The sequence below is a fragment of the Brachypodium distachyon genome, chromosome 1 (genome assembly GCF_000005505.3).
Source record: "Brachypodium distachyon strain Bd21 chromosome 1, Brachypodium_distachyon_v3.0, whole genome shotgun sequence".
Lineage (NCBI taxonomy): Eukaryota > Viridiplantae > Streptophyta > Magnoliopsida > Poales > Poaceae > Brachypodium > Brachypodium distachyon.
Genome location: NC_016131.3, coordinates 581,900 through 605,231, shown reverse-complemented (window position 1 = coordinate 605,231; position 23,332 = coordinate 581,900). Strand labels below are relative to the sequence as shown.

Genomic DNA, 23,332 nt, shown 5'->3' with positions numbered 1-23,332 from the left:
CCGAATGTATGAATTCAGACTGATTCTTCTTTTTGTGTGGAAAATGCAGACTGATTCAATGGCTCAAATAAATTGTAATTCGTTACTTAGAGTAACACTAGCCAGCTTAAATCTCTCTTTATATTTGGTACTTTGAACAATTTCAGACAGGATTGTGGTCTTCTTCCTTGTATGAACTGGTGGGTGCATGCATGGTTGGTATGACTCTGATCTGATGTATCCAGTAGCTTTAATTGAACTGGAGTATTAGTACATACATTAATCTAGAGCAGCTCAACTCCCTCTGATTCATCCAGGAGCAGCTGCTAGATAGCATGTGGTGCATGGAATCCTCCATACATCATGATTGACTCACTCAAACGATGCACAAGATGCAACTACCCTCCCCATGTGTCCCTCATCAAACTTCTTCTACCTAGTCACATGCATGGAGATTATATATAATTTGAGTAAACAATTAGCAGCAAGTTGCTGAGCTGAGATAGTCAGAAAGGGTGAATGCTTGAGTACATAGATCGGCAGGGAGTTAACTAGCTATATTTAGGAGCAAATCTACACTTGAGATTTACAGCTGCCTCCCCTGGAGTGGACACATTGATATGTACACCATGCATGCATCTAGGCAAGCATTTTGTTCAAGTTCAACTGATGCAGAGATGGAGCTTTCTTTCTGTTAATGCATTGTCACAAGTCAAACTTGCAAGCTGGATATCAAGATCATGTTGATCTCAACCATACAAATTAAAATACAGTAGCAGCATACTATATCTACATTTAGTATTACAATGGGAGGAATAACATTTGTATGTACTATTGTTAGATGCAAGAGGAGTCAATTAAGCACTCCAATTAATCACCATAAAATCCCCATTCCTCAGCCCCAGTTTACCACAAAAAACTTACTTAGGGGTGGATGGACAAAGACAAAGAGAAACAAACACACGCAGAATAATTTCTCTCGTCGATTTCTGATCGGTCGGTTGGCGATCAATCGATCTAGGCGCAGGAGCTTACTGTTGCATTGCCGTTGCCTCGGCAGCCTTCGTCTTCGTCGTTAACGCCGGCGAAGTCGCCGCCGCGCTCCTGCAGGAACTGGCGGTGGACGGCGAAGAGCGCGCGGCAGCTCATCTCCTTCTCGAACCTCCACACGTAGTTGAGCCCGACGAGCAGCTCCGCCACCGCCGCCTCCACCTTGCCCCGGTCCGCGAACTCCAGCGTCTGCAGCAAGAACGTGTTCCCGCCGACAAGCCGGGGCTTTTGCATCGTCTCCATGGCGGCCGTCGTCGACTTCCTCTGCTCGAAGCTGCGCTCCGCCTGCCATCGCACGGTGGCGTGCGCCATGGGCGCCAGCCACTCGAGGATGCCGCCGAGCGCGGCGCGCCACTCGCCGGCCAGCCCCGGGTCCGGCCGGTGCACGCTCGCGCCGCGCAGCCGCGCCCGGAGCTCCGCGCGCACGCTCGCCGGCAGCATCCCGTACAGCTCGTCCCGCTCCTGGTCGTCCGTCACCAGCAGCCCCGGCCGCCGCCGCGCCATCCGCTCGATCGCCGCCACCAGCCCGGCGTACCGCGGCGCCAGCGCCGCCGCCCCCAGCGTCCCCGCCGCCGGCACCAGCGCCACCGCGCTCTGCTCCAAGAAGGATCCGATTCGCCGCCGGCTCCGGACGATGTCGTCGACGTCGAACGGCGGCGCCGCCTCCATCGACATCGACTTGCGCGACGGCGCCGGCGGCTCGGCGGAGGACGGGTGGACCACGGCGGAGAGGGTGAGGCTCCGGTGAAGCGGCCTCTGGTGGTCCTGTCCGCCGGCGCCGGGGAAGACGAAGACGAGCTTGATGCGCGCGATGATGGTGAAGGCCGTGCGCGCCATGGAGGAGACGACGGCGTCGAAGCTGCATCCCCACAGAGACGTCTGCTTCAGCTGCTTCACCTCCTGCTTCTTCGAGAAGATCGCCTGCTGCTGCTCCGATGCCGCCGAGATCTTGCTCGCCGACATGCTCCGCCGATGATGCCCTCCTCCTCCACCGGAGCCGGAGACGACGACATCGGCCCGAAGGAACCTGCGGAGCCCGTGCTCCGCGTCCGCGAGCTCCTCCATGGCCCGCCGGAGCGCGGCGGTGCTGGCCACCTGCTTCTCCAGCTTGCGCGCCCGACCCTCCATCTCCTTCCACGACGGCGCCGACCACCGGTGCCGGTCGATCCCGGCGTCGGCGAACTCCATGAACGCGTCCCGGAACTCGCGGAGGCAGGGGTCGGCGCAGCGCGCGGCGGCGAGGGCCGCGATGGCGTCCGCCGCCGACCGGAGCGCGTCCACGAGCTCGGCGGCGGCCAGGCGGAGGAGGAAGGCGTCGTCCTCGGAGACCACCTTGCGGACGCCGTCGAGGTGGACGATCTCGTGCCGGAGCCGCGCCACCGCCGCGTCCCCGACGGCGCGCCACAGATGGAGGAGCTTGGAGACCAGGCTCGACACCTCGAAGGCCAGGATGCCCACGTTGCTGCTGCTCGCCTTCTTCTTCCCGCCGGCCGGCGGCGGCGCTCCCGAGGAAGACGACTTTCCGGAGGAGGAAGAGGTCATGGCCGACCGGACCTTGGCGAGCCATGACTCGCGCGCCATGGGCGTTGATCGGTCGAGCTGTCTCCCGGAAGGGATTGCAAGTGGGCAAGCTTATTAAGAAGAAGAAGAAGGCAAGAGCCAACCACTGGCATTCCCTTTATACTACTACCAGCACAAACTATGTAAGTGTAGTAGTATATACAGAAATTTGAATGGAAGCTGCAAAAATGTGTCAAGGGCTTCTTCAATTCCTAGCTAGTAGTACACTTCCTAGGACAACACTATTGGGCAAGGAAAAAAAAAGAAAATGTTTACGTGCTAGTACTATTCTGAAATGTGTAAAACATGATCAAAGTGGTAAGCTTGGGAATGTTTGGTAGCAGGGTGCAAACTTGTGGGTTTTGTGAAAGTTCAGTGGTGATAGTGATATGGGAATGTGTGGTCATGTTCACGATTAGCTGGTGCTTGAAACTGGATTATATTCTTGTGAGGTAGCAAAGGGGTAAATTTGACCACAAGACAACTCAAGGTGGTGGAGTGGTGGTGCATCCATATCCATCCATCTGAATCATCTCTTGATTTGACCTTAACCCAAACACATGGATCCACACATCCATTGGCTACCTACCTTAGCCAACCTCATAATGTAAACAAGCTAGCTAGGCCACACCTGCAGCTTGCAACACTTTGTGTGGAGGCAGCATATAATCTGACTGGCTGTGTTGACTGCATATTTTGAGTGCCACTTAACTGGTGTATAGTAGTAGTACCTGGGAAGTGTTGGGAGACAGGTGAATCAATCTAGCGATTTATTTGTTCTCAGTCACTATCAGACTCAGATTACCTTCCTTTTCAACACCCTGACCCTGTGACTCTAATGTCTTCTAGATTATTTTTTTTATAGATAAAACTGTAGGATAAAGTCCGAAAGTGCAAAAGAAAGTGCCTCTTCCAAAAAACAGAAATAAAGAAAAGGAAACAATGTGTATGATTTGAAGTTACATGGAAATTTAGCATAACAAGCTATCTGTAATAAGGTACTGGCACTATAGTACTAATCCTCCTAGCTAGCAGGAAATAGACTGGGAGAGTCAATCATGCACCAAAGTAGCATATCATGACATTCGGTCCACGCTATATGTAAAGAAGAAACCTTTTCAATTTGTCAACCATATAGATATATAGCCCAAAAGGGAAGGGAAAAGAGCATATTTGATTTCACCCTCAACTTCAAATGCACACACACCCAAATGTAATATCAGAACCAGTGCAAATCGCAACCACCCCAGTGACATGGCATTCATCATAGTTGGCATTTGCACTGGTTTTGACACTTGAATGATAATTAAACATAATCAACACAAATTGAAGTGTTGTATTTTTTTATTTTATTTTTTGCCAGTCCATGCATATACATACAGGACAGGAGCCTTTTGCATGATCGACCACAAGTCAAGAAGTAGTACTGTAGTACACTTCCTAGTACACTAGACTTTGTTGGGTTTGACTCATCGATGGATCGCCCTTTTGACTCCATTCCATTGCTGGGTGGTGAGTGCGCCTTAGCCCTGGCTTGGCTGGAAAAAGCAAAGTCATGATATGATATCGATAGGCAGGAACCTCACTAGCTGAAATATTGCAAAATGCATTTGGCTAATCAAATGCTTGTTTCTGTCAAACCTGTCATCATGATACTATATGGTATGCCCGACGATGCAATATAAAATTGACCAAGCTAGGCAGCCACTAACTATCGCACAACTGACACTAGCCTGGAGTCAAGGTGCTTACTGCTGTGCAAAACCGCTGACCTAAAAGCAACGAAAAGCAAGAGAGATGGAGATCTCTAGATCTCTCTCCCCACCTTGCGTGGCCACTACTCAAAGTTGAGGAAGCTAGACTGGATGGGCACCTGCTCCAGATTCAATGGGGGGGGGGGGGGGGGGGGGGGGAACCAGAACTCAACATCGCTACAAAGATGTATGCATGCTAGCCATATGGTATCATAATAATGCTGCAATTTCTATGGAGTGCAACGAGAATGCATGCACCCAAATATGAAGTGGTGCTGCTACTGATTAGGATGAGGTCGGCAAGTGAAAAGCATCCTCTTTTGCTGCCATGACGCTGTCTGTGTCATGTAAACCTTAAGAAAAATTGACCGATTTTCTAGCAGGCATTCTGCAGGGTGATAAATTATAAGGAGCAGCGGTATTACCAAATGGTCAGTTAACAGCTGCCCTAGTTCGTTCAGAAACTGCTTTCTGAAGCCCAGCCCTTCTTTTCCAATGCTAATCTCAGTGCCTGCCATAGAACAAGACTGACACATCATACCATGAACTGTGGTATTTGATTTATAGAGTTGGTTAGGAAGACAAAATGACAGAAATGCTAGGGATGTGCTTGCCTTGACTCTCTTCTTGTTAGCATTGAAGTCGATAAATCCTGACCGAGATGCTGATCGATACTGAACAATCGATTTCTTGCCAGGAGGGAACCAGAACTCAACATCATCTACAAACTGCAGAGAAGCAATGCGCAGTCATTATTGAACAGCAGGCAATCGACGCATGTGCTGAATATTAGCTTACAAGAGTAACAAGGTTCTACCCCAAATATAGGGCTCTCGTATTCAACCCGAATATAGTCGTCTCCTTTCTCTACTACACGTGGACTGAAGTTGTCTGGCTTTGTTTTCGTCACCTGCCAATAACCATCGTAGTAAATTACAACTAAATAAAATATGCTGGCATGCCTTGCTATCGTTTACCCTTCAATTGCCCCGGACAGAAACAAGTTATTGATCTTTAATTTCCCTGAGACTTTGCGTTAATACTTACCACTTCAATGAGCTCTTTCATGGCTTCATCTTTGCTTATGGGCTTACCCCTGCGCCCATCATTGGGATTATAATTCCTAGAACAAAACCACAGATGAATCTCTGAAAATTGTTACTACAAATTCTAGATAAAAAGAACTCTTGAAGAAAAACTTACTGACAAGTACCCTTCCTTGCTATACTAAGAGGGGGACTTTTCTTATTAACGGCAGTTTTTTAAACTGATACTAACGGCCGGTTTGAGTTGCTAGATGCATGCATTTATTTGTGCCATACTGTAGTGAGGTCAAGTTTACCTTTATAAAGCCAGAGTACTTCAACAGTTCAATCAACAGTTCAGCAAAAATGTGGAAAACGGTAACTCGTGTTCTGTCGGATTTTGGGCAGTACTTTACATATACTAACTCGATGAAGTTAGAATTTTTTTTTTCATCAAGAACTTCCATATGGAATAACTGAAACCGGCAGACTATAACTAATCTGCCGGTACAGCGAATGAATGAAGCCAAGTCTACTGTTCAACCGAAAGTTTGGGTGTGATTATGGTTGTGGTGGACAAGTGCTCAAAATTCAGAAAGCTGCATGCAGGACACGCAACTGAAATAACATTATATTGTGCAAGAAAGAAACAAAGGGAAATGGTTACCATGGGGGAGCATAGTGATTCGAGTCGCTTATCTTCTCCGATGTGGATACACAGTTATTGGTTGCAGGGCACAATGCAAGAGATGGAGGGTTCTTCTGAACGCCAAGATAGCTCGGTTTGGTGCCACTGAGGCAGCCGCCCGCCCGTGAGACCAAGAGAAAGAAAAGATGCACTCTTGTCAGTTCAGAACAAAAAAGAATGAATTCAGTCAATTGCATTCTCCTTGCGAGCTCAGATGCTGAATTTCGATGTCTGTATCAACAGCAAAACAGTAGAGTGGGCTGGCTAGATTACAGTGTCTGTAGGTGGTGCTGTGAGTTTCTCCACAGTTCCACAGCTATGCTGCTTAATTAAAGGCATTTCTTGTGAAATTGAGCCTCAAATACATAGAAAAAGCTATGGAAGGATAGACCGAGACCGGGAGGCGCCGGGGCGGTTGACCACCGTACCTGAAGTGGAAGATGGCGGCGAGAGTGGCGAGCTCGCTGCTCCTGAGCACGAGGTCTCTTCAGTTCAATCCAGGGAAGGCGGGGGCACAAGAAATGATAACGATAATCAGAAGCCGCGTAGTTAGACTCCGGAAGAGATTCATCATGGGGACAGAACAACAGAGGCATGGATGGATACCTTCGCCCGACGGTTCTCGGGCGGTGGTCCTTGTTGTTGAGGAGGCGCGGAGGAGCGGCGGAGGTTGGTGGTGGGAGGCAGCAGGCGACCACAGACGAGAGGAGGCTCATGGCTCGTTTCGTTGCGTGCTGCGGATGCGGCCGGGGAGAGTTCTCCGGCCACCGGTGGTGAGGATGGGGAAGCACGAGGTGGTAGGAACCGCAGGTCTGGGCCTCCCGACTGCAATATCGAATCCAGCCCACTCCAGTTCACGAAACACTGCATTTGGCCCAACGAAGCCCGGCCCATCCCAGGCGACCACGGCAAGGAACGAGCTCGTTCTTCATGGCCCGGCTGGTTAGTTTGTTTGTGGGCCGGTCCACCGCGATATGACCGGTTTTTTTTTGTGAAATAAAAATATGCAACATCAACAAATGCAGACAGATGTAGTGGTGGAATCTTATCCATCTCTCTCCCTCTTTCTACGTCGATGGCGGGATTTATGTCTTTTCATGAACATGTTCCGTCAAACTCTTAAAGAGATGTAGTGGTGGAATCTTATGCAACGGAAGGAGTAGCATATTTTTCTTGGACCTAAAACTCTTAAATGGAAATTACTTATATGTATTGCATTTTGTCCAAGGGTGTTTCGATAGCAAGGTTTTTAACACCACATGTCGCATACAATTGTGCATGCTTATCGGTATGCAAAGAGATCATGCGCGCACCGGGACGTGGCCTTCCTTCCACTTACATATGACAGTGAGAAAACATTTCCGTAACTATAGGCTTGGGGAGGCATGTTGTTAGTTGTTATACCTGTAGTCTCATAAAATGTGGGGTGTTGCAAATACCAAGGATGACATACGCGCGTGCAAGCTGACAAAGCCATCGGTTACTCCTAGGGTCTTGTTACTCCCGTGGCAAAAAAAGAAGAAGATGGGGTCGTTTTGGTATCTATCTACTCTCTTCGTAAATGACATGCATGTGTGTAACAACTTTTTTTCTTTTTTGACATGGTTACGTTGATTGTGTCATATCAATCACGTGTCGCCGACATATAAAAACTACTACGCATCTTATGCCCTTCCAACACGTCTTTCACATATGGCAACAATAAGAATAATAATTACGATAGGCACATAGGTCATGCTGTTGATTGTTCTCCCTCGGACCAAAGATGTCCCACGCGTGTGGGAACCGACAAAAGCCACCGGTTACTCCTAGTGTTTAGTTACCCCCGTGCCGTTGGATGGCTTTGGTATCTATCCACTCTCGTCATAAATGATATGCGCGGGCATATAACGGCCAACTTCCCTTTTTCGCCGAGCCATGCCGCAGCTCGCACGACGTATTAATTACGCACGGGGTAGATACCAGGAACATCTACATGCATGTGGACTCCTGATCACACGTACGTAAAACCGACCTAATTTACGAGAACGTTGCAGAAAGAACAAACTATAAAGAACCAACTTTTTCACGAAGCATCGAGTGACCGGCAACAAACACTAAAAACGTATGTACTCACTAAGGTTTCCTAAGTTTTGCGAGCAATTCTCAACCCGTCAAGGAAATGATCAGGATGATGATCAAAGTGTCGTGTGTTTGCTTACACACTCAAAGAAGGACTTGCAGAAATTCTCCAGTGACAAGGATGTGTGTTGAATGTGAGAAATGAGCACGTGGGATAAAGGAGGGGGGGCTGAAGAACCCAAGCAAAGCCCTCTCGGCCCAGCAGCAGCAGGAGAAAGAGAGAGGAGAGACGGGGCGTGGGGTCAGTAGGTCAGCGAGAGCGAGGGAGGCAGCCCTAATCGCTCTCTCTCCATCCCCCCATCCCTCTCTCTGGGATCACCACCCCCCGCCGCCGCCGCCCCCGCCCCGGAACCCCAGCACCCCCGCACCATGGAGCCAGCGCCGGGGTCGCCTGATCCGTCGGCGCACAAGGACCAGCACCAGAACAACTCCCCGGCCCCGGCCAAGAGGTCCGCCTGGAAGCAGCCCGCCTCCTCCTCCAACGGCGTCCACCTCGTCGACGCGCCCCCGCCCGGCGTCATGGACGCCGACCACTGGCCCGCGCTCGCCGACGCCGCCAACTCCAAGGCCAAGACCGCTCCTGCTCCTGCTCCTGCTGCTACCCCTCCTTCCGTCGACTCCCCCAAGCCTGCTCCGACGGAGAACCCGTCTCCTGCCGCCGTCGCCGCCCCCTCATCGGTCAGATCTCCCGTTCCTCCCCGCTCGTCATCTAACCCTATCCTCCTCTATCATCCTACCTGCTGTTCGTTTCGTTTGCGCGTTTGATTAGTTACTTCTGCGTGTTTTGTTCTCGTTACTAGGCTGTCGCGAATCCTTCCAATTCGCCCAGGCACGGCCCGGGCCCCCACCACGGCCGCCACAGGCCTGGTAGGCGCGGCGGCGCCGGAGGGAACGGCGACCACTCCCCGCGTGACCACCATGACCGTGGCAACAACAGCGGCTGGGACCATGGCAGTGGTAGTGGTGGAGGGAGGGGCGGTCAGAGAACCCACCACCACAACAACGGTGGTGCCGGCGCTGGTAGGAGGGGTGGCGGCAACGCTGGTGGTGGCCCTAGCGGTGGAGTCCCCCACCATGGCGGTTTTGGTGGCCGCCGGAGAGGCGGGTTTGAGGGCTTCTACCGTGGCCCCCCCATGGGCATTGGGCCGTATATGCGGGGTGTGCCTCCCCCGCCCCCGCCAATTGCGGTAGCTCCACCATACATGGGCCCTCCGCCTCCACCAATGCGAGCTTTTGCTGGACCAATGATGTTCCATGGTAAGCTTATTTTCTGCATGTTGTTGGTCCTCAGGATATCACATTGCTTCTGTTGTCTTTGTTGTAGTTGTAGTCATGTATGTTCACTACTTCACTTTCTGTTATTGATCAGCTGTCACCATGTTTTGTCGTTCCCAGAGATGCCGTCTCCCGTGTCTCCTGTTCCCCCGCTTTACTATGTTGGGCCTCCTCCGCCTCCGGAGGCTCTTAGGGGAATGGCCTTCCAACCTACTATGGTCGGGCCACCTGCTTACCCTTACTTTCAGCCCCCGGCTGAGTCTGAGCCGGAGCCTGAACCTGAGCCGGACCCCGAGCCTGAGGCTGAGACTGAGGATGAGCAGACCAAGCTGATGCGTCAGATAGAGTTCTACTTCAGGTAGCTACATTGGTTTCATGCAGCATTGAATTCACTGTTTGCTTCCGATTATACTTATTTTGGTGATGCCCATGTTCTTTTCCACAGCAAGGATAACTTGTGTACAGATGTTTGGTTCCGGCAACAAATGGATGCGGAGGGCTGGGTTGATATTCCTCTTATAGCAACCTTCAAGAAGGTGACCATCTCTACTCGGTTTCTTTAATTTGCGTTTCTAGATTGTGCATTGCATACCATACATACTAGTTTCCTAATTTTCACGTATCTGTTTAGCTAATCGTGTGTTATCATTAGTTCCCAACATCATACTGATTTGAATGTGTGCCACAATCATATTTTGTTCTAGCACGTAATTTACAGTTCTACTTCTACTTTTGTTCTAGCAAGCATGATTTTTTTCTTGGCCTCTGCATCTTCTGATCTTAGTTGTTCACGAAGGTTTACTTCCATTTATATCGTAAGTCCTGTTCTGGTTAGTTGTGTTATATCAGATTGTAGCAACTATTGGCTTCTGGAGTAGTGGAGTTGCTGTGTAACTTTCAATAGGCCTTGTACGGAAATTTCTCCGGTTTGATGTTGCAGTAGTGTTTTCCTGGATCTGTATGGTCATGCATAGCCCCTTCATTCATTTTTTGGTACATGAGTGTACGTAGTGGTGGCCTGGTGTGTGTGTGTTGTTGTGGTGCCTGGAGTTGGGGGTGCCGAGGTGGGGTGTTTGTTTTAAGCTGATGAGCGATGTTAGATAGGCATCTAGGATCATTTTTAATGTTCTCTAGCATAGGGACACTAGCACAAAGCACGGAGCCAGTTTATTGTGCCTTCATTGTTTGTTAGGATGCTTATTGCTTTTACCCTTATTATAGATGGATGCATGATATATCGATGTGTAGTAAGCTGGGACCCATTGGTTGCTAGGATGCTCATTGCATTTTCCTTCACATTATACTTATGATAAAAGTGCATCCATCTGTAATAATGGTTGCTAGGATGCATGGTAATTAGCAGTACGTTGAGTATCAAATTATTTGTTATTTAACTCAAATACTTTTGATAAAACTGCATGACCTTGCCATCATTAGATTAGTTATGAATGCCAATTGTAAAGGGAATGTTTGATCCCATTATATGTCAGAATAGAAGAAATGCAAAATGTCAGCTTTCCATCCTAGAAGTCCACTGATGAACTTATAGTCACGGTTTGTTTTACAAGTAGTACAAACAGTTTGAAAAAGGATAGGAAGCAAACGTGCTATTTGCAGTTGATAATCATATTGCAGGCCAAGTTAGCATCTTTTGGATTTTTAGAAGTCTGAGTTCTTGTTACCCTTCATTTTCTTCTGAAGGTATTTCTTTGTTTTAGTTTAGAATAATTTAGACGTCCCAGTTTGCGTTCAGGCAGGTTTCAGTGCACCTGTTCTGGTTCTATCAGTATTTTGAATTGGTTTGTTTTCTAAAACGAAAGCCTTTACTTTGGGACAGTTGTCTGTTATCCTAGCTCTTCCAAAATTCCAGTTGACTGTAAGTTGGAGTGGGCGAGGAGTATGAAAAATATAGCACTATAGCAGTCTTTGTAAAGAACATTGCGAATTTGTAACAATGCCCACATAGTAGGATCCGTCCATCTATGTGTAATAGAAGCATTTCTCTTTTTGTGGTATCACTATTCTCAAATACATTATTTTGCTCATCTGTAACTGTACTTGTGTATTGATCATGCACTAGATTACCTAAGAAGTCTTGAACATGCACATCGATGCCAATTTTATGTTTATTTTTTTGGGCATGTACTTAAACCAGGAATAACCTGGTTCCTTTGCTTTATGACATTTTTAAGATACAGGTTGCTAACTCTAGTACTTCTGATGTCAGAAGGAGACTGAATGGTTTTAAGCAGTCTGCTAACTTTGGTGAAATACTGTTATTTTTGCAGGTCCGAGCATTTAACACTACTCTGCAGTATATAAAAGAAGCAATTCAGTCCTCATCTATGCTGGAAATGCAGGTATATGCTATTACTTGAATCCAGTTTCAGCTATAACAGGGCAAGCAAGTGGTGTACCCTTTGCCATATCACATATGTATGCAATGTGGTTTGGTTAATGCCCACAAATAATCACGTCACTTTCATAAACACCGGAGTAGAATAGTTTAGGCATTCATGAACACTGGAGTTGAATAGTTTTGTGGTCCGTTCTCTAATGGCTGAACACTTGCAACTTTTGATACTTAAATCTTCTGGACACAAGTAATTTTCCACTAATGTGCACATTGGTTTCCTTGTTAATGCAGGGTGACAAAGTTAGGAGGGAAAACGATTGGAAGAAGTGGCTGATTCCTCGAGCTGATATTCCTTCAAGCTCTGCAGCTGGGCCAAGCCCAAATGTCAGTAATCTGACAGCACACCTGGGAGGTGTTAGTCTGCATGAATCAGCTGGCCCTAGTAGCAAGGGGGACGAAAACCGTCCTGAGGTAGTCCCGAATGGGTCAACTTCCAGTAATAACCAAGCAGCAGTAGTTGAAGACGGTGCTGGTCACCGCTAGCCATGATAATACAGCATCTCCGATTCGCACCATGACTGCAACGGTTTTGTCCGAGCGCGAGTGACAAAGAGTACAAGTGCTATTTTGCGATTTTTTGAAGGTGGTATCCTTATGCGGTGGGTTAGACTGACAGACCGATGGTGGTGGGTTCTTTTGTGGTGGTGTCAGATAAGATTTTCTTTGCCCTGTTATTGGTGGTATTGTGGAAGGTTTCAGCCTTTCTGGTGGTTGGTGAAAAATGGTTACAAAGGCCAAACAAAAAGGCTTATCTTGTGGAGGCATCGTTGAAATGCGATGAGGGGGAGAAGTTGAAAACAAAAATCGAAAGATGAAAAGTCGACATGTCCGGAGGGCTAGTTGCTTGGTACTGCAATTACCCGACTGTACTTTTGGTTATTTTGGTCTGAAAGAGTCTGATCTATCTCTGGTTTCCCCCGTTTTGGATGTAAAAACCTCCAGTTTTTGACGGAGGATGGATGTGAACTTTCTTGCTCAGAGAGTCCGGCACCTTGGGTGTAGTGGTATTTTACAGATATTACCCGTGTCTTTGCCTGTGTTGTTCTGTGTTGATGTTGCTTCTGGTTGTTGATTTGGCATTTTTCGTTAGGTTCCTTGTTGACGTTGCTTCTCGCGGTCGATTCGTGATCGATATGTTTGGGGGAATGCATTTTTTTCTCTCTATCGTTGTAGTGTCGTCTCTCTTTTACCTTCTTGTGACCGCGTCAGGTTCTATCGAACTAGTTCTACAACTGCATCTACATGCTGACGCGTGTGTGATGCAATTCAGACTTGGTACTGGCCTACTGGGCGGCAAAAGGAATCTCGGCAATTAGGAGCAAACAGTGGAGACAAGCTGGAGGATAGACGAGCTGAATTGCCCCGGATTGGTGAGGCCATTAACCAACCGGGCAACCTTACACCTCTCAACTGCCCCTGCCTATCTAGTGGTGATTGTAAATTGCAGCCACATCCTCTTTGCTAGCTCCGGAGGCATTCTCAAGAGTGAAGTGGATGCATCAACATCTGCCCTGCATTTGAGTGCGTCGATCGAACTGAAGCTGATGGATCTGTTGGGAGACACGAAGAACCGTTAAGCGCACATTCATCTGCTGCTTGTTGTTGTAGCGATTAACAACAGCGTGTGCGTAGCGTAGCACGTCCATCTGATCTGCACGCCTCTCGGATCTGTGAACAGTGCAGCTTCACATGGATGCGCAAGCTAAAGCTAGGTAGCCAAGTGAGTAGCTAGGTTGGTTCTTGTCTAAATTAACAGTGCAATGTATCAAGAAGACCAATCAATGCCCACAAAAGTTGTTGAGAGTGAAACCGATGGATCGTCCTGGTATTATTGCCTGGTTGGGACGGATATATATGATGGGGAGGATACAGTATCGATCGTCCGCTTTGCCTTTCCCTTAACCATCCTGCAAATGGAAAAGCAACAGTGTGCTGTACGTTGGTACGCATGTTCATACAAGAAGAATCTTTCATAAGTAGATGCATGGTTAACTGATTGACGCGTTGCTGGCACGTTTCAGAGTTACTATATCACCGAACCGGACGATCGATCGATGCAATTAAACAATGCATGGGAAACAGTTAACAGACAGGCCGGAATTGGCAACAGTACTACTGTACACGCACATTCTGTCAGTTAATTCCTCTGGCATAGCATGGCTAGCGAGGTAGCTCCATGGCCATGGACGCCGTGTGTATAAATAGAGATCCAGCCACCCTGCATGCGTACGGCCAGTCCATGCAGCAGAGGATCATCTAGCTAGCTAGCAATGGGGACGACGGCCAGGAAGATGATTAGGAGCTGCAGCCAGTGGCGGCTCTTGATAGCTGTGTCCATCATGGCGTCGGCGGTGAGCGGGAGGGACCTGAACCAGACGACGGCGACCGATAAGGAGATGAAGGTGCAGGGAGGAATATCAAGGCGGCCGCTGGTGACGGCGCTGATCGTGTTCGGCGACTCCATCGTGGACCCCGGCAACAACAACAACCTGCCGGACACGAGGATGAAGGCCAACCACGCCCCCTACGGCAAGGACTTCACCAACCATGTCGCCACCGGCCGCTTCTCCAACGCCCTCCTCCCCTCCGACATCATCGGTACTCCTGGGCCTCCTTAATCACCAAACCTTACTGGCCCGGCTAGCTAGATCACTTACCTAACGGTTTTCGGCCGGCCCAAACAAATGAATTGAATTTCAGCCCAGAGGCTCAACCTGAAGCCGCTGCTCCAACCCTGGCTGAACGTGGAGCACACCCCGGAGGACCTCCTCACCGGCGTCAGCTTCGCCTCCGGCGCCACAGGCTTCGACCCCTTGACCCCGCAGCTCGTCCGCGTCTTCACCATGGACCAAGAGCTCGAGTTCTTCGACGCCTACCGCCGCCAGCTGGTCTCCATCGCCGGCGAGCCCGAAGCCTCCCGCATCATCTCCAACGCCTTCTTCTTCGTCTGCGCCGGCACCGACGACTTCGCCAACACCTACTTCATGTCCCCCTACCGCGCCGGCGACTACGACATCCCGTCCTACGTCTCCCTCCTCGTCTCCGGCGCCGAGTCCTTCCTCCGCAACGCCTCCGCCAGGGGCGCCAGGAAGATGGCCTTCACGGGGATGCCGCCCATCGGCTGCGTCCCCTCGCAGCGCACCATCGGCGGCGGGACGCGCCGCCGGTGCGAGGCAAGGAGGAACTACGCGGCGCTCATGTACAATAAAGCCTTGCAGGAGCTTATCAACAAGCTTAATGGGGAGCCTGGGTTTGGGACGCTGGTGGTCTACTTTGATATCTATGATATCATTGAAGAGCTTGCTGTTCATGGAGATCGGTACGGGTTCACGGAGATGACCCATGGCTGCTGCGGGTCCGGGCTGATCGAGGTGACGATGCTGTGTGACACGAGGTATATGGGCGTCTGTGATGATGTGGACAAGCATGTGTTCTTTGATAGCTATCATCCGACGCAGAGGGCCTATGAGATCATCGTCGACCACATGTTCAAGAACTACGTGCCACTCATGCATCTCTAGGCCACCTAATACCGGTTTATTAACTTGATTATGCATATGTATGTGCATGAGAGGTGGATCTACATCAGACCTTTTGATTTTAATTGTGTTCTGCTGTCGATGCATGCGATGATATTTTCAGATTTTGCGCATCACACATGGTTTTGCATAGGGATTTCTCTTGTCCCCACCTTTTTTTTCCTGCCAAATATCTCTCTCTAGTTTTTATTGTCTCCCTCTAAAAAACAAGGTCTTTATGTATTCCTCCGATCCATATTAGTTGTCGAAATATTACATGTATCTAAACACTTTTTAGACATAGATACATTCATATTTGAACAAATTTGAGACTATTAATATGGATCTGAGGGAGTACTTGCTTCCTCGATTCATATTACTTGTTGCAGCTTTGTATACGCATGTATATAAGGGAGTAGCTCCTCCTTCCCAACGGAAAAAGAAAACAAAAAGGAAAACTAATATCCGGGCCTGAATTCCTCTTCCGGAAAATCTCAAATCCCTGACGGATGGCCCCACTTGTCAGCCTACCATATTCTGTCCCCTGCTCTCTGTTTTCCCCTAGCCGCCCCGCTCGTCTTCCTCCTCGCGCCGCCACCGGCGGTTGATATCCCCTATCGCTCCGGCGCGCGTGCAACTTGATTGGAGTGTTGACTGTACCATGGGCGTCCGGCGATTCGTGAATCTGCTCGTGGCGAACCGCACGAGATGCACTTATTCGCTGCGCCGATTCGATCTGTCGCGAAACCAGTTCTTTTACGAATCGCCGGAAGAAGTAGCTTCGCACGGGCGAGCTCTGCCGATACAAAGATATACAGAGGGATCTGCATATTGTCCCCTGAAAGCGAGGAAGGCTAACGGCAAGAATAAGAAGCAGCTGGCGGCCTCGGATATCGCGACGATCCGGCTGCCGCCGCCGCTCTTCACCATGCGGCCGACGCCATGCCGGCCGGTCAAGCCCGACGGGCAACAGCTGGACGCGTTCGCTCTCTCGGATAGCAAGATCATATTGGCGGACCGCCACTGCCGCGTCCTGAGCTACGACGCCGCCACGCACTGCGCCTTGACCATGCCCTGCCTCCACGCTCCCAAGGCTGATCCCTTGAGCGTCTCCATCCCTGGAAGCCAGCAGGACGACGGCGAAGGCAGCATCTACATCATCGAGAGGATTCTCTGGCCAGAGAAAGACCAGAGCTTCCAGTTCGAGGCGCTCGTCTCCGACAGGTTCAGGTACCGCCCGTTCGGGCTCTGGGGATGCCAGGCGTTCCCGCTGCCGCCCACGTCCTTGTTGTCGGAAGGAGCACTCGTATGCTCTGTCGCGGCGGTGGGCAACGCCATCTGCGTCTCCATATCTGGCGCCGGCACCTACTGCTTCGACAGGGCGAGCCACGCCTGGAGCCATGCCGGTGACTGGATGATGCCCTTCTTTGGCACGGCCGAGTACGTGCCCTAGCGCAACCTCTGGTTTGGCATCTCTGGCCATGATTTCAACTTCCCTTGCGCCGCCGATCTCTCGCCGGTCGCCCGAGGGCAGCCGCCGGAGCCGGCCTTGTTCTGGGGCCATGATCGTCACCTGCCGGAGGAGTGGCATTATAGGCTGGGCACTCCCTCCCAGATGGTCAGCCTGGGTTCTGGCAGGTTTTGCATTCTGAGGTACCTTGAGACCAGGATACCCCCATCTTTGTCTGTAATAGATCATCCTTAAAAATAAGTGTATGCAATTATGCATCATCCTTAAATTTATTTGTCTGTACCGCCGTTACATTCTTTGCTATGCGGCAGTGTTACTTTAAAAACTGAAGCTGCCAAGTTAGCTAGATCTCAGCCAGTTTCTTCCTGGTTTGAATCCCCCCATCTTGCATTGTGCCTCTCTTAATCGAAGATGTAACTATCATTGCTGAGTAATAAAGAGGTCTTTGCTGTCAGAAAAAAGGGACGGGTGTGAAATTAATTAAGCACAGATCATATGTCCAGTTTGTCTTTAGTTCTTCCCTTATTATCAATTGATCCTGACCGATTATTCCCTGCCTACGTATACGATCCAACATGGCCGGGTGGATATATGTGGCGATGGAAGCACGGGACATTTCTTAACTGGTTGTTATTCGGGTGAAAGCAACGGGTAGCGGTTGGACGTAGAGATGATCACATGCAAGCAAAGAGAGACGACAGATAATACTGATAGATGGATGGCTAGCTAACTAACACGAATGAATGCCTGACGCATGCCTGCCTCGCCTTTCTCGCCATCTTCCCACGGAACACACACAATCTTGTCCATGCCTAGCTAGGTACAATCTTCAGGAAACGCTGCACGCATGATTCTGTTCAATCCATATATCTTACTACCACTAATGCGCGCCAGAGAGATGGCCGGTTATATATTCTGAAATTTTGGCATGCTAATTAATCCATCTATCGGTCATTATTGCCAAACATAACTGCAAACATTCAATCTTGACGTGTCCAGGATATCGTCTCTACATGAAAGAGTGACGTACCCCACAGGTACTGTGTCGTTACGTTATGAGCACGCACTCAATTAGCGTATATATCCTTCTCTGATCTCTAGTCTGAATGTACAGTATGCAGTCCGCATCGGTCAGCTAGCTTAATTCCCATATATGGTTAGGATTATGTATACATGTACGCATCTATATATAATCTGTAATAGATCGATCAATTGAGTGTCTAGTACTGTCTACCATGAGGACCATCAATTAAGTCGATCGCCATCGTTGCTTGCTGGTACGTAGTGCATCGATGGAACCATCATCTAACATGGATGCAGTTAAAGAGACGGCATTGCATTGGCACTCCCAAGTCCCAACTGCACACGCTAGCTTCCATCCAGTCCAGCTGCATCGAAACACTAGGCATATAAATAGAGGCATGTATGCTCCAAATGTATGTCCTCCATTGCAGCTAGCTCAGAGCTGCTTTTAGTTGAGCCCAACCACACACACAGCACATCATTTAACAGGTAGCCATGGCGGATACAGCTGCGATGGGGAGGTTTCTGCAGGAGCTGTCATTAATCATCGTCTTAGCTGTGGTGCTGTCCGTCGTCGCCATGGCGTCTGCGGTGCCGGTGCCGGCGAAGCTGTGCGAGACGAACGAGACGGCGGCGGCGGCGATGCAGCAGAGGAGGCAGCAGCAGCAGAAGAAGAAGGTGACGGCGTTGCTGGTGTTCGGCGACTCCATCGTGGACCCTGGGAACAACAACAACCTCCACACCATGATCAAGGCAAACCATGCCCCCTACGGCAAGGATTTCATCAACCACGTCCCCACCGGCCGCTTCTCCAACGGCCTCGTGCCATCCGACTTCATCGGTATGCATATACGCGTCCTTGATTATTTTCTCTCTTAAGAGTAATTTTTTAGTCAAACAAATTGGCCCCTAAAATCTTAGAACTTAGTTTTCTTTTGCGGGGATCTTTGAATAATATGTGTGTTTATCTTAAAGGAAACGGGCCGGGTCAAGTCGGTTTTACCGTGACATGACACCTGACAAGTGGGGGCTACATGTAAGGAATTCTCTAAAACGGTTTTAAACCTATGTTTTAGGCTATTTGAGACAGACTGCATGAAAATATGCGTTTCTACGGACAAATTAAAAAGAACTAGAGCTCGGTGAGACGACTACTCGAAGAATCATGGTTTTGAAAATTACTCATACTTATTTCAGTCTTTATACTTTTAACTTTGACACGTAATTCTTTTTTGCGATAATTGACATGGTTCATCTTTTGGTCTACCACAATAGGCTAATTCGTTGGAAATTTTAAGCTAAAAAAACGGTGGAAATATTAGTTCTGGGCTATTGGACGCGATAGGCTAATTCAGTAGAGATTGGACTTCGGCCCAGCCTTACAACCCAGCAACCTGCAGGAATTTCGGCCCCGTTGACACATTACGGCCTTTTAAATAAATTAACCTGGGTAGCTGCGTCATCTCTTTGGTCGGCCGAATTTATTCAGCCCAGAAGCTTGAGGTGAATCCCAATCATGTACTGCTGTAAGCATGCCGGCCCACTTTACACCTTACGGCCTTCTCAATGAACATGGGCTGCTAAATTGATCTCTCTTACAGTATAATTGACTGATGGGCCGGATTATTTCAGCCCAGAAGCTCCACGTGAAGCGCCTGCTCCCTCCCTACCTGAACGTCGACCACACTCCGGAAGACCTCCTCACCGGCGTCAGCTTCGCCTCCGGCGCCACCGGATTCGACCCTCTCACCCCCAAAATCGTGGTACCTTTAATTTCGATCGAGCCAATCAGCATCATCTCTAATTCTTGTTAATTCAATCCTTTTAATGCACGAACAGAGCGTGATCACGCTGGAGCAGCAGCTGGGGTTCTTCGACGAGTACCGGCGCAAGCTGGTGTCGATCACCGGCAGCGAGGAAGAAACCTCAAAGATCATCTCCGGCGCGCTGTTCGTGGTATGCGCCGGCACCGACGACCTCGCCAACACCTACTTCACGACCCCCTTCCGCAGCCTGCACTACTCCATCCCCGCCTACGTCGACCTCCTCGTCTCCGGCGCCGCCTCCTTCCTCCGCAGCCTCTCCGCCCGGGGCGCCAAGACGATAGGCTTCGTCGGCCTTCCCCCGATCGGCTGCGTCCCGTCCCAGCGCACCGTCGGTGGCGGGCTCCTCCGCCGCTGCGAGCCCCGCCGCAACTACGCGGCGCGGCTGTACAATTCCAGGGTGCAGGAGCTCATCAAGGATCTCAATGGCGATCCCCTGTTCGGGACCAGGACGCGCGTCGTGTACCTGGGAATTTACGATATCATCCAGGAGCTGGTGGATGAGGGCGGGCGGTGGGGGTTCACGGAGACGACCAAGGGGTGTTGCGGGACGGGGCTCATCGAGGTGACGCAGCTCTGCGATTCCAGGTTCATGGCGGTCTGTGATGATGTGGAGAAGCATGTGTTCTTCGATAGCTATCACCCCACGGAGAAGGCCTATGGGATCATTGTGGATTACATCTGGGAGCACTACAGCCAATACCTGCTAATCTGAAAGAACTCGATCTCGATCTCGAGTTGATTGATTGATTGATTTCTTGGTCGGTCGGTCGAGAAAGGAAGGAAAAATTATGTTTGTTTGTTTCTTTGAAGAGGGTTTTACTGTTTCGCATGTGATCTGCAAGTTTGATCGGTCAGCTTGTATGTGTATTTGTTGGCAGGGTTTGAAACCCTGATTCGTTATGCTGCAGAAAAGCTGCAATTATATTTGCAATCTATAATTATCGCAAAGATAAAGCCCGTCTTTATCTTGTTTTCCTTCCCGATCGAGCCGCATCCAAAAAATCTCGCTGCCGACTGCCGAGCGCCCTAGCCGCCTCGCGCGAGCGCCGCCACCCCTCCCCATACCGCAGCCGAGTGCCCCAGCCCCCTCGCGCCACCGCCGGTCCCGACCGTTTCTCCTCCATCGATCACCCCACGAACCGATTTCATCTTCCCCAATTCCTGACCTGAGGGCTGAGGCTGATGGGCGTTCGGCGATTTGTGAATCTGCTGGCGCTGAACCGCGCAAGATGCAATCATTCGCTGCACCGTTTCGATCTGTCGCGCAACCAGTTCTTCTACGCAACACAGGAAGAAGTAGCTTCACATGGGCGACTTCTGCCGATGCAAAAACAAGCTGCGGTGAGACCTTCTTGCCTGAAATCTCCCCTGCAACAGAAAGACAAGGCACGCGGGAAGAAGAAGAAGAAGCAGCAGCAGTTAGCGGCCAAAGATATCGGGACAATTCGGCTGCCGGCACCCATGTTCAACATGCGGCAGGCGCCAGGCCCGACGGGTATGCCCGGCCAACTAAAGGTGGATGCATTCGCTCTCTCGGAAACCAACATCATGTTGGCGGACCACCATAGACGCGTCTTGGGCTACGACGCCTCCTCGCACTGCGCCGTGACCATGCCCAGTCTCCACGCTCCCAAGGTTGATCCTTTGGCCCTCTCCATCCCCGGAGAAGGCTCGGAAGGCAGCATCTACATCATCGAGAGGATTCTCTGCCCAGAGACACAGAGGAGCTTCCAGTTCGAGGCCCTCTTCTCCGGCGGGCACCCCAGCAGGTGCGGGTACTATCCTTTGGATACCTGGCAATGTCAGGCGCTCCCGCTGCCGCAGATATCGTCGGAACGAGCATTGGTATGCTCTGCCGCGGCGGTGGGCAATGTCATCTGCATCTCCGTGTCTGGCTTTGGCACCTACTGCTTCGACAGGGGTAGCCATTCCTGGAGCCATGCCGGTGACTGGATGATGCCCTTCTTTGGCACTGCCGAGTATGATCCCGACCTCAACCTCTGGTTTGGCATATCTGATCGTGATTACTACTTGCCTTGCGCTGCCGATCTCTCACCTGTCGCCAGAGGGCAGCCGCCGGAGCCGGGATTGTTTTGGGGACATGATGATCACCTGCCGGAGGAGTGGTATTATAGCCTGGGCAGGCCCTCCCAGATTCTCAGACTGGGTTCTGGCAGGTTTTGCATCCTCAGGTTCCTTGAAACCAGGATACCCATCCTTGATCCTGACTTTGTGCATGTGGGCAGGTCATATGCCGTGTTTACTGGTCTGGAAGTGTTGCCTAGCAAAGGGAAGCATGGGATTCGTGTGGTTAGCCACAAGTACAGACGCTGCAGGAATCCCGACACCAATCCCATCCGCCGTTTGCTCTGAAGTCTCTATGCATCATCCTTTAATTTGTCAGTATTACAGGAGACTGTTTGGGTCTTTGCTATAGCCTTGTATTGCTTGTCTTCAGATTTAGTACAAAATCTGAGACACTTATTATGGATCGGATTCGGATGGGAGTAGATAACTTTTGGATAATCTTTCAGCTCTCATTATGATTTACCGTGAATTTCCACCGTCTGATGTTGTTCCTTACGTTGCAATGACAACTACCATGAGTTATTCCAGGTTTGTCGTCAGATTTACTGGTGAGCGAGACTTGAAATCACAGGTAAAGCAAGACCTGCTGCATCCCTTGCACGGCCGATTGAGACCCTGCCGTGAGAGGGAAGCAGCCGGAGCAGGGCTTCGTTGGGGGCATGCTCACCTGCCTAAGCCTATTCAGTCACTCTAAAATGGTTAGCCTGTGTTGTAGCAGATTTTGCATCACCATCTTCTTTGAAACTATGGTATTCAGCCCCTATATGGTCGACCTAGCTGGGTTTTATTTACATGAGCTAGCTGTAGTTTGCTGTCTCAGCTGATCTCGTCGTCTGGAGGTGTGAGCTCCCGCCTACCGCAAGAAAAAGAGGCTCCATATGATTAGGCAAAGTCCAGATGCTGCAGGAATCTTGACCACCAACTTAATAGTCTTTGCTCTTTTGTACTCCCTCTGATTGTCGTGGTTTTATTTCAAGAGGGAGTAGTATATATGCTTCATTGTTTTATCTTTTACCGCAGCATTAGATTTGAATATTTTCAAAATGCCATAAAGGTCACGCGGCTCTGCGATTCGGCGATTCCCGGTTCATGGGGGTCTGTGATGATGTGGGATTATTGTGGATTACATCTGGGATGACTGGAGCCAAAACCGGCTGCTGTGAACTCGATGTCAAGTTGGTTAATTGATTTCTTGGTCGGTCAATCAAGAAAGAAGGAATTAAATTGTATGTTTGTTGTGAAGATGTTTTCCTTGCAGATCTGCAAGTTTGATAGGTCAGCGAGTCACAAAATGAGGTGGATTTGTATATGTATTTGTTGGCAGGGTTTGAAACCATGATTAGCTAAACACATTGCAATTATGCTACAGAAAAGCTGCAATTATATCTGCAGTGACTAGCAAACTTTTCGAAAGAAAAAACAGATAAAGAAACCGGCCCGAGTTGCAACAATCTACATGAGCTATTAATTATTACTTCACCAGGTTGTATCAACTCAGATGTTAGCTGATTAGCAGCATTTTCATCTTTCAGAGACAC

The 23,332-nt window shown here is 49.7% G+C and overlaps 6 protein-coding genes across 6 annotated transcripts; 4 read left to right on the top strand and 2 right to left on the bottom strand.

Annotated features, from left to right (window-relative positions):
• Positions 1-646: 646 nt before the first annotated feature.
• Positions 647-3,285, bottom strand: LOC100840563. Its single transcript, XM_003558891.4, has one exon. It carries the CDS (start codon positions 2,608-2,610, stop codon positions 997-999), a length of 1,614 nt encoding a protein of 537 aa, XP_003558939.1. The 5' UTR covers positions 2,611-3,285; the 3' UTR covers positions 647-996.
• A 458-nt stretch (positions 3,286-3,743) lies between these two features.
• On the bottom strand, positions 3,744-6,862 carry LOC100844407. Its single transcript, XM_003558818.4, has 8 exons — positions 6,663-6,862; positions 6,485-6,541; positions 6,036-6,161; positions 5,391-5,466; positions 5,161-5,253; positions 4,958-5,071; positions 4,769-4,854; positions 3,744-4,127 (listed from the first exon to the last, which is right to left on the bottom strand). Exons 1-7 carry the CDS (start codon positions 6,770-6,772, stop codon positions 4,801-4,803), a joined length of 630 nt encoding a protein of 209 aa, XP_003558866.1. The 5' UTR covers positions 6,773-6,862; the 3' UTR covers positions 3,744-4,127; positions 4,769-4,800.
• Positions 6,863-8,439: 1,577 nt separating this feature from the next.
• On the top strand, positions 8,440-12,909 carry LOC100842797 (la-related protein 1A). Its single transcript, XM_014897885.2, has 6 exons — positions 8,440-8,855; positions 8,978-9,434; positions 9,573-9,810; positions 9,898-9,988; positions 11,741-11,812; positions 12,100-12,909. The coding sequence occupies exons 1-6, from the start codon at positions 8,547-8,549 to the stop codon at positions 12,349-12,351; spliced, it is 1,419 nt and encodes a 472-aa protein (XP_014753371.1). The 5' UTR covers positions 8,440-8,546; the 3' UTR covers positions 12,352-12,909.
• A 1,170-nt stretch (positions 12,910-14,079) lies between these two features.
• LOC100832900 (GDSL esterase/lipase EXL3) lies at positions 14,080-15,527 on the top strand. The gene is made up of 2 exons (XM_003558697.4): positions 14,080-14,466; positions 14,569-15,527. Exons 1-2 carry the CDS (start codon positions 14,139-14,141, stop codon positions 15,387-15,389), a joined length of 1,149 nt encoding a protein of 382 aa, XP_003558745.1. The 5' UTR covers positions 14,080-14,138; the 3' UTR covers positions 15,390-15,527.
• Positions 15,528-18,196: 2,669 nt separating this feature from the next.
• Positions 18,197-20,628, top strand: LOC100837517 (GDSL esterase/lipase EXL3). The gene is made up of 3 exons (XM_010231507.3): positions 18,197-18,721; positions 19,513-19,643; positions 19,720-20,628. The coding sequence occupies exons 1-3, from the start codon at positions 18,376-18,378 to the stop codon at positions 20,416-20,418; spliced, it is 1,176 nt and encodes a 391-aa protein (XP_010229809.1). The 5' UTR covers positions 18,197-18,375; the 3' UTR covers positions 20,419-20,628.
• A 61-nt stretch (positions 20,629-20,689) lies between these two features.
• Positions 20,690-22,321, top strand: LOC100842179. The gene is made up of 2 exons (XM_014900549.2): positions 20,690-21,883; positions 21,953-22,321. The coding sequence occupies exons 1-2, from the start codon at positions 20,889-20,891 to the stop codon at positions 22,077-22,079; spliced, it is 1,122 nt and encodes a 373-aa protein (XP_014756035.1). The 5' UTR covers positions 20,690-20,888; the 3' UTR covers positions 22,080-22,321.
• The last annotated feature ends 1,011 nt before the right edge of the window (positions 22,322-23,332 follow it).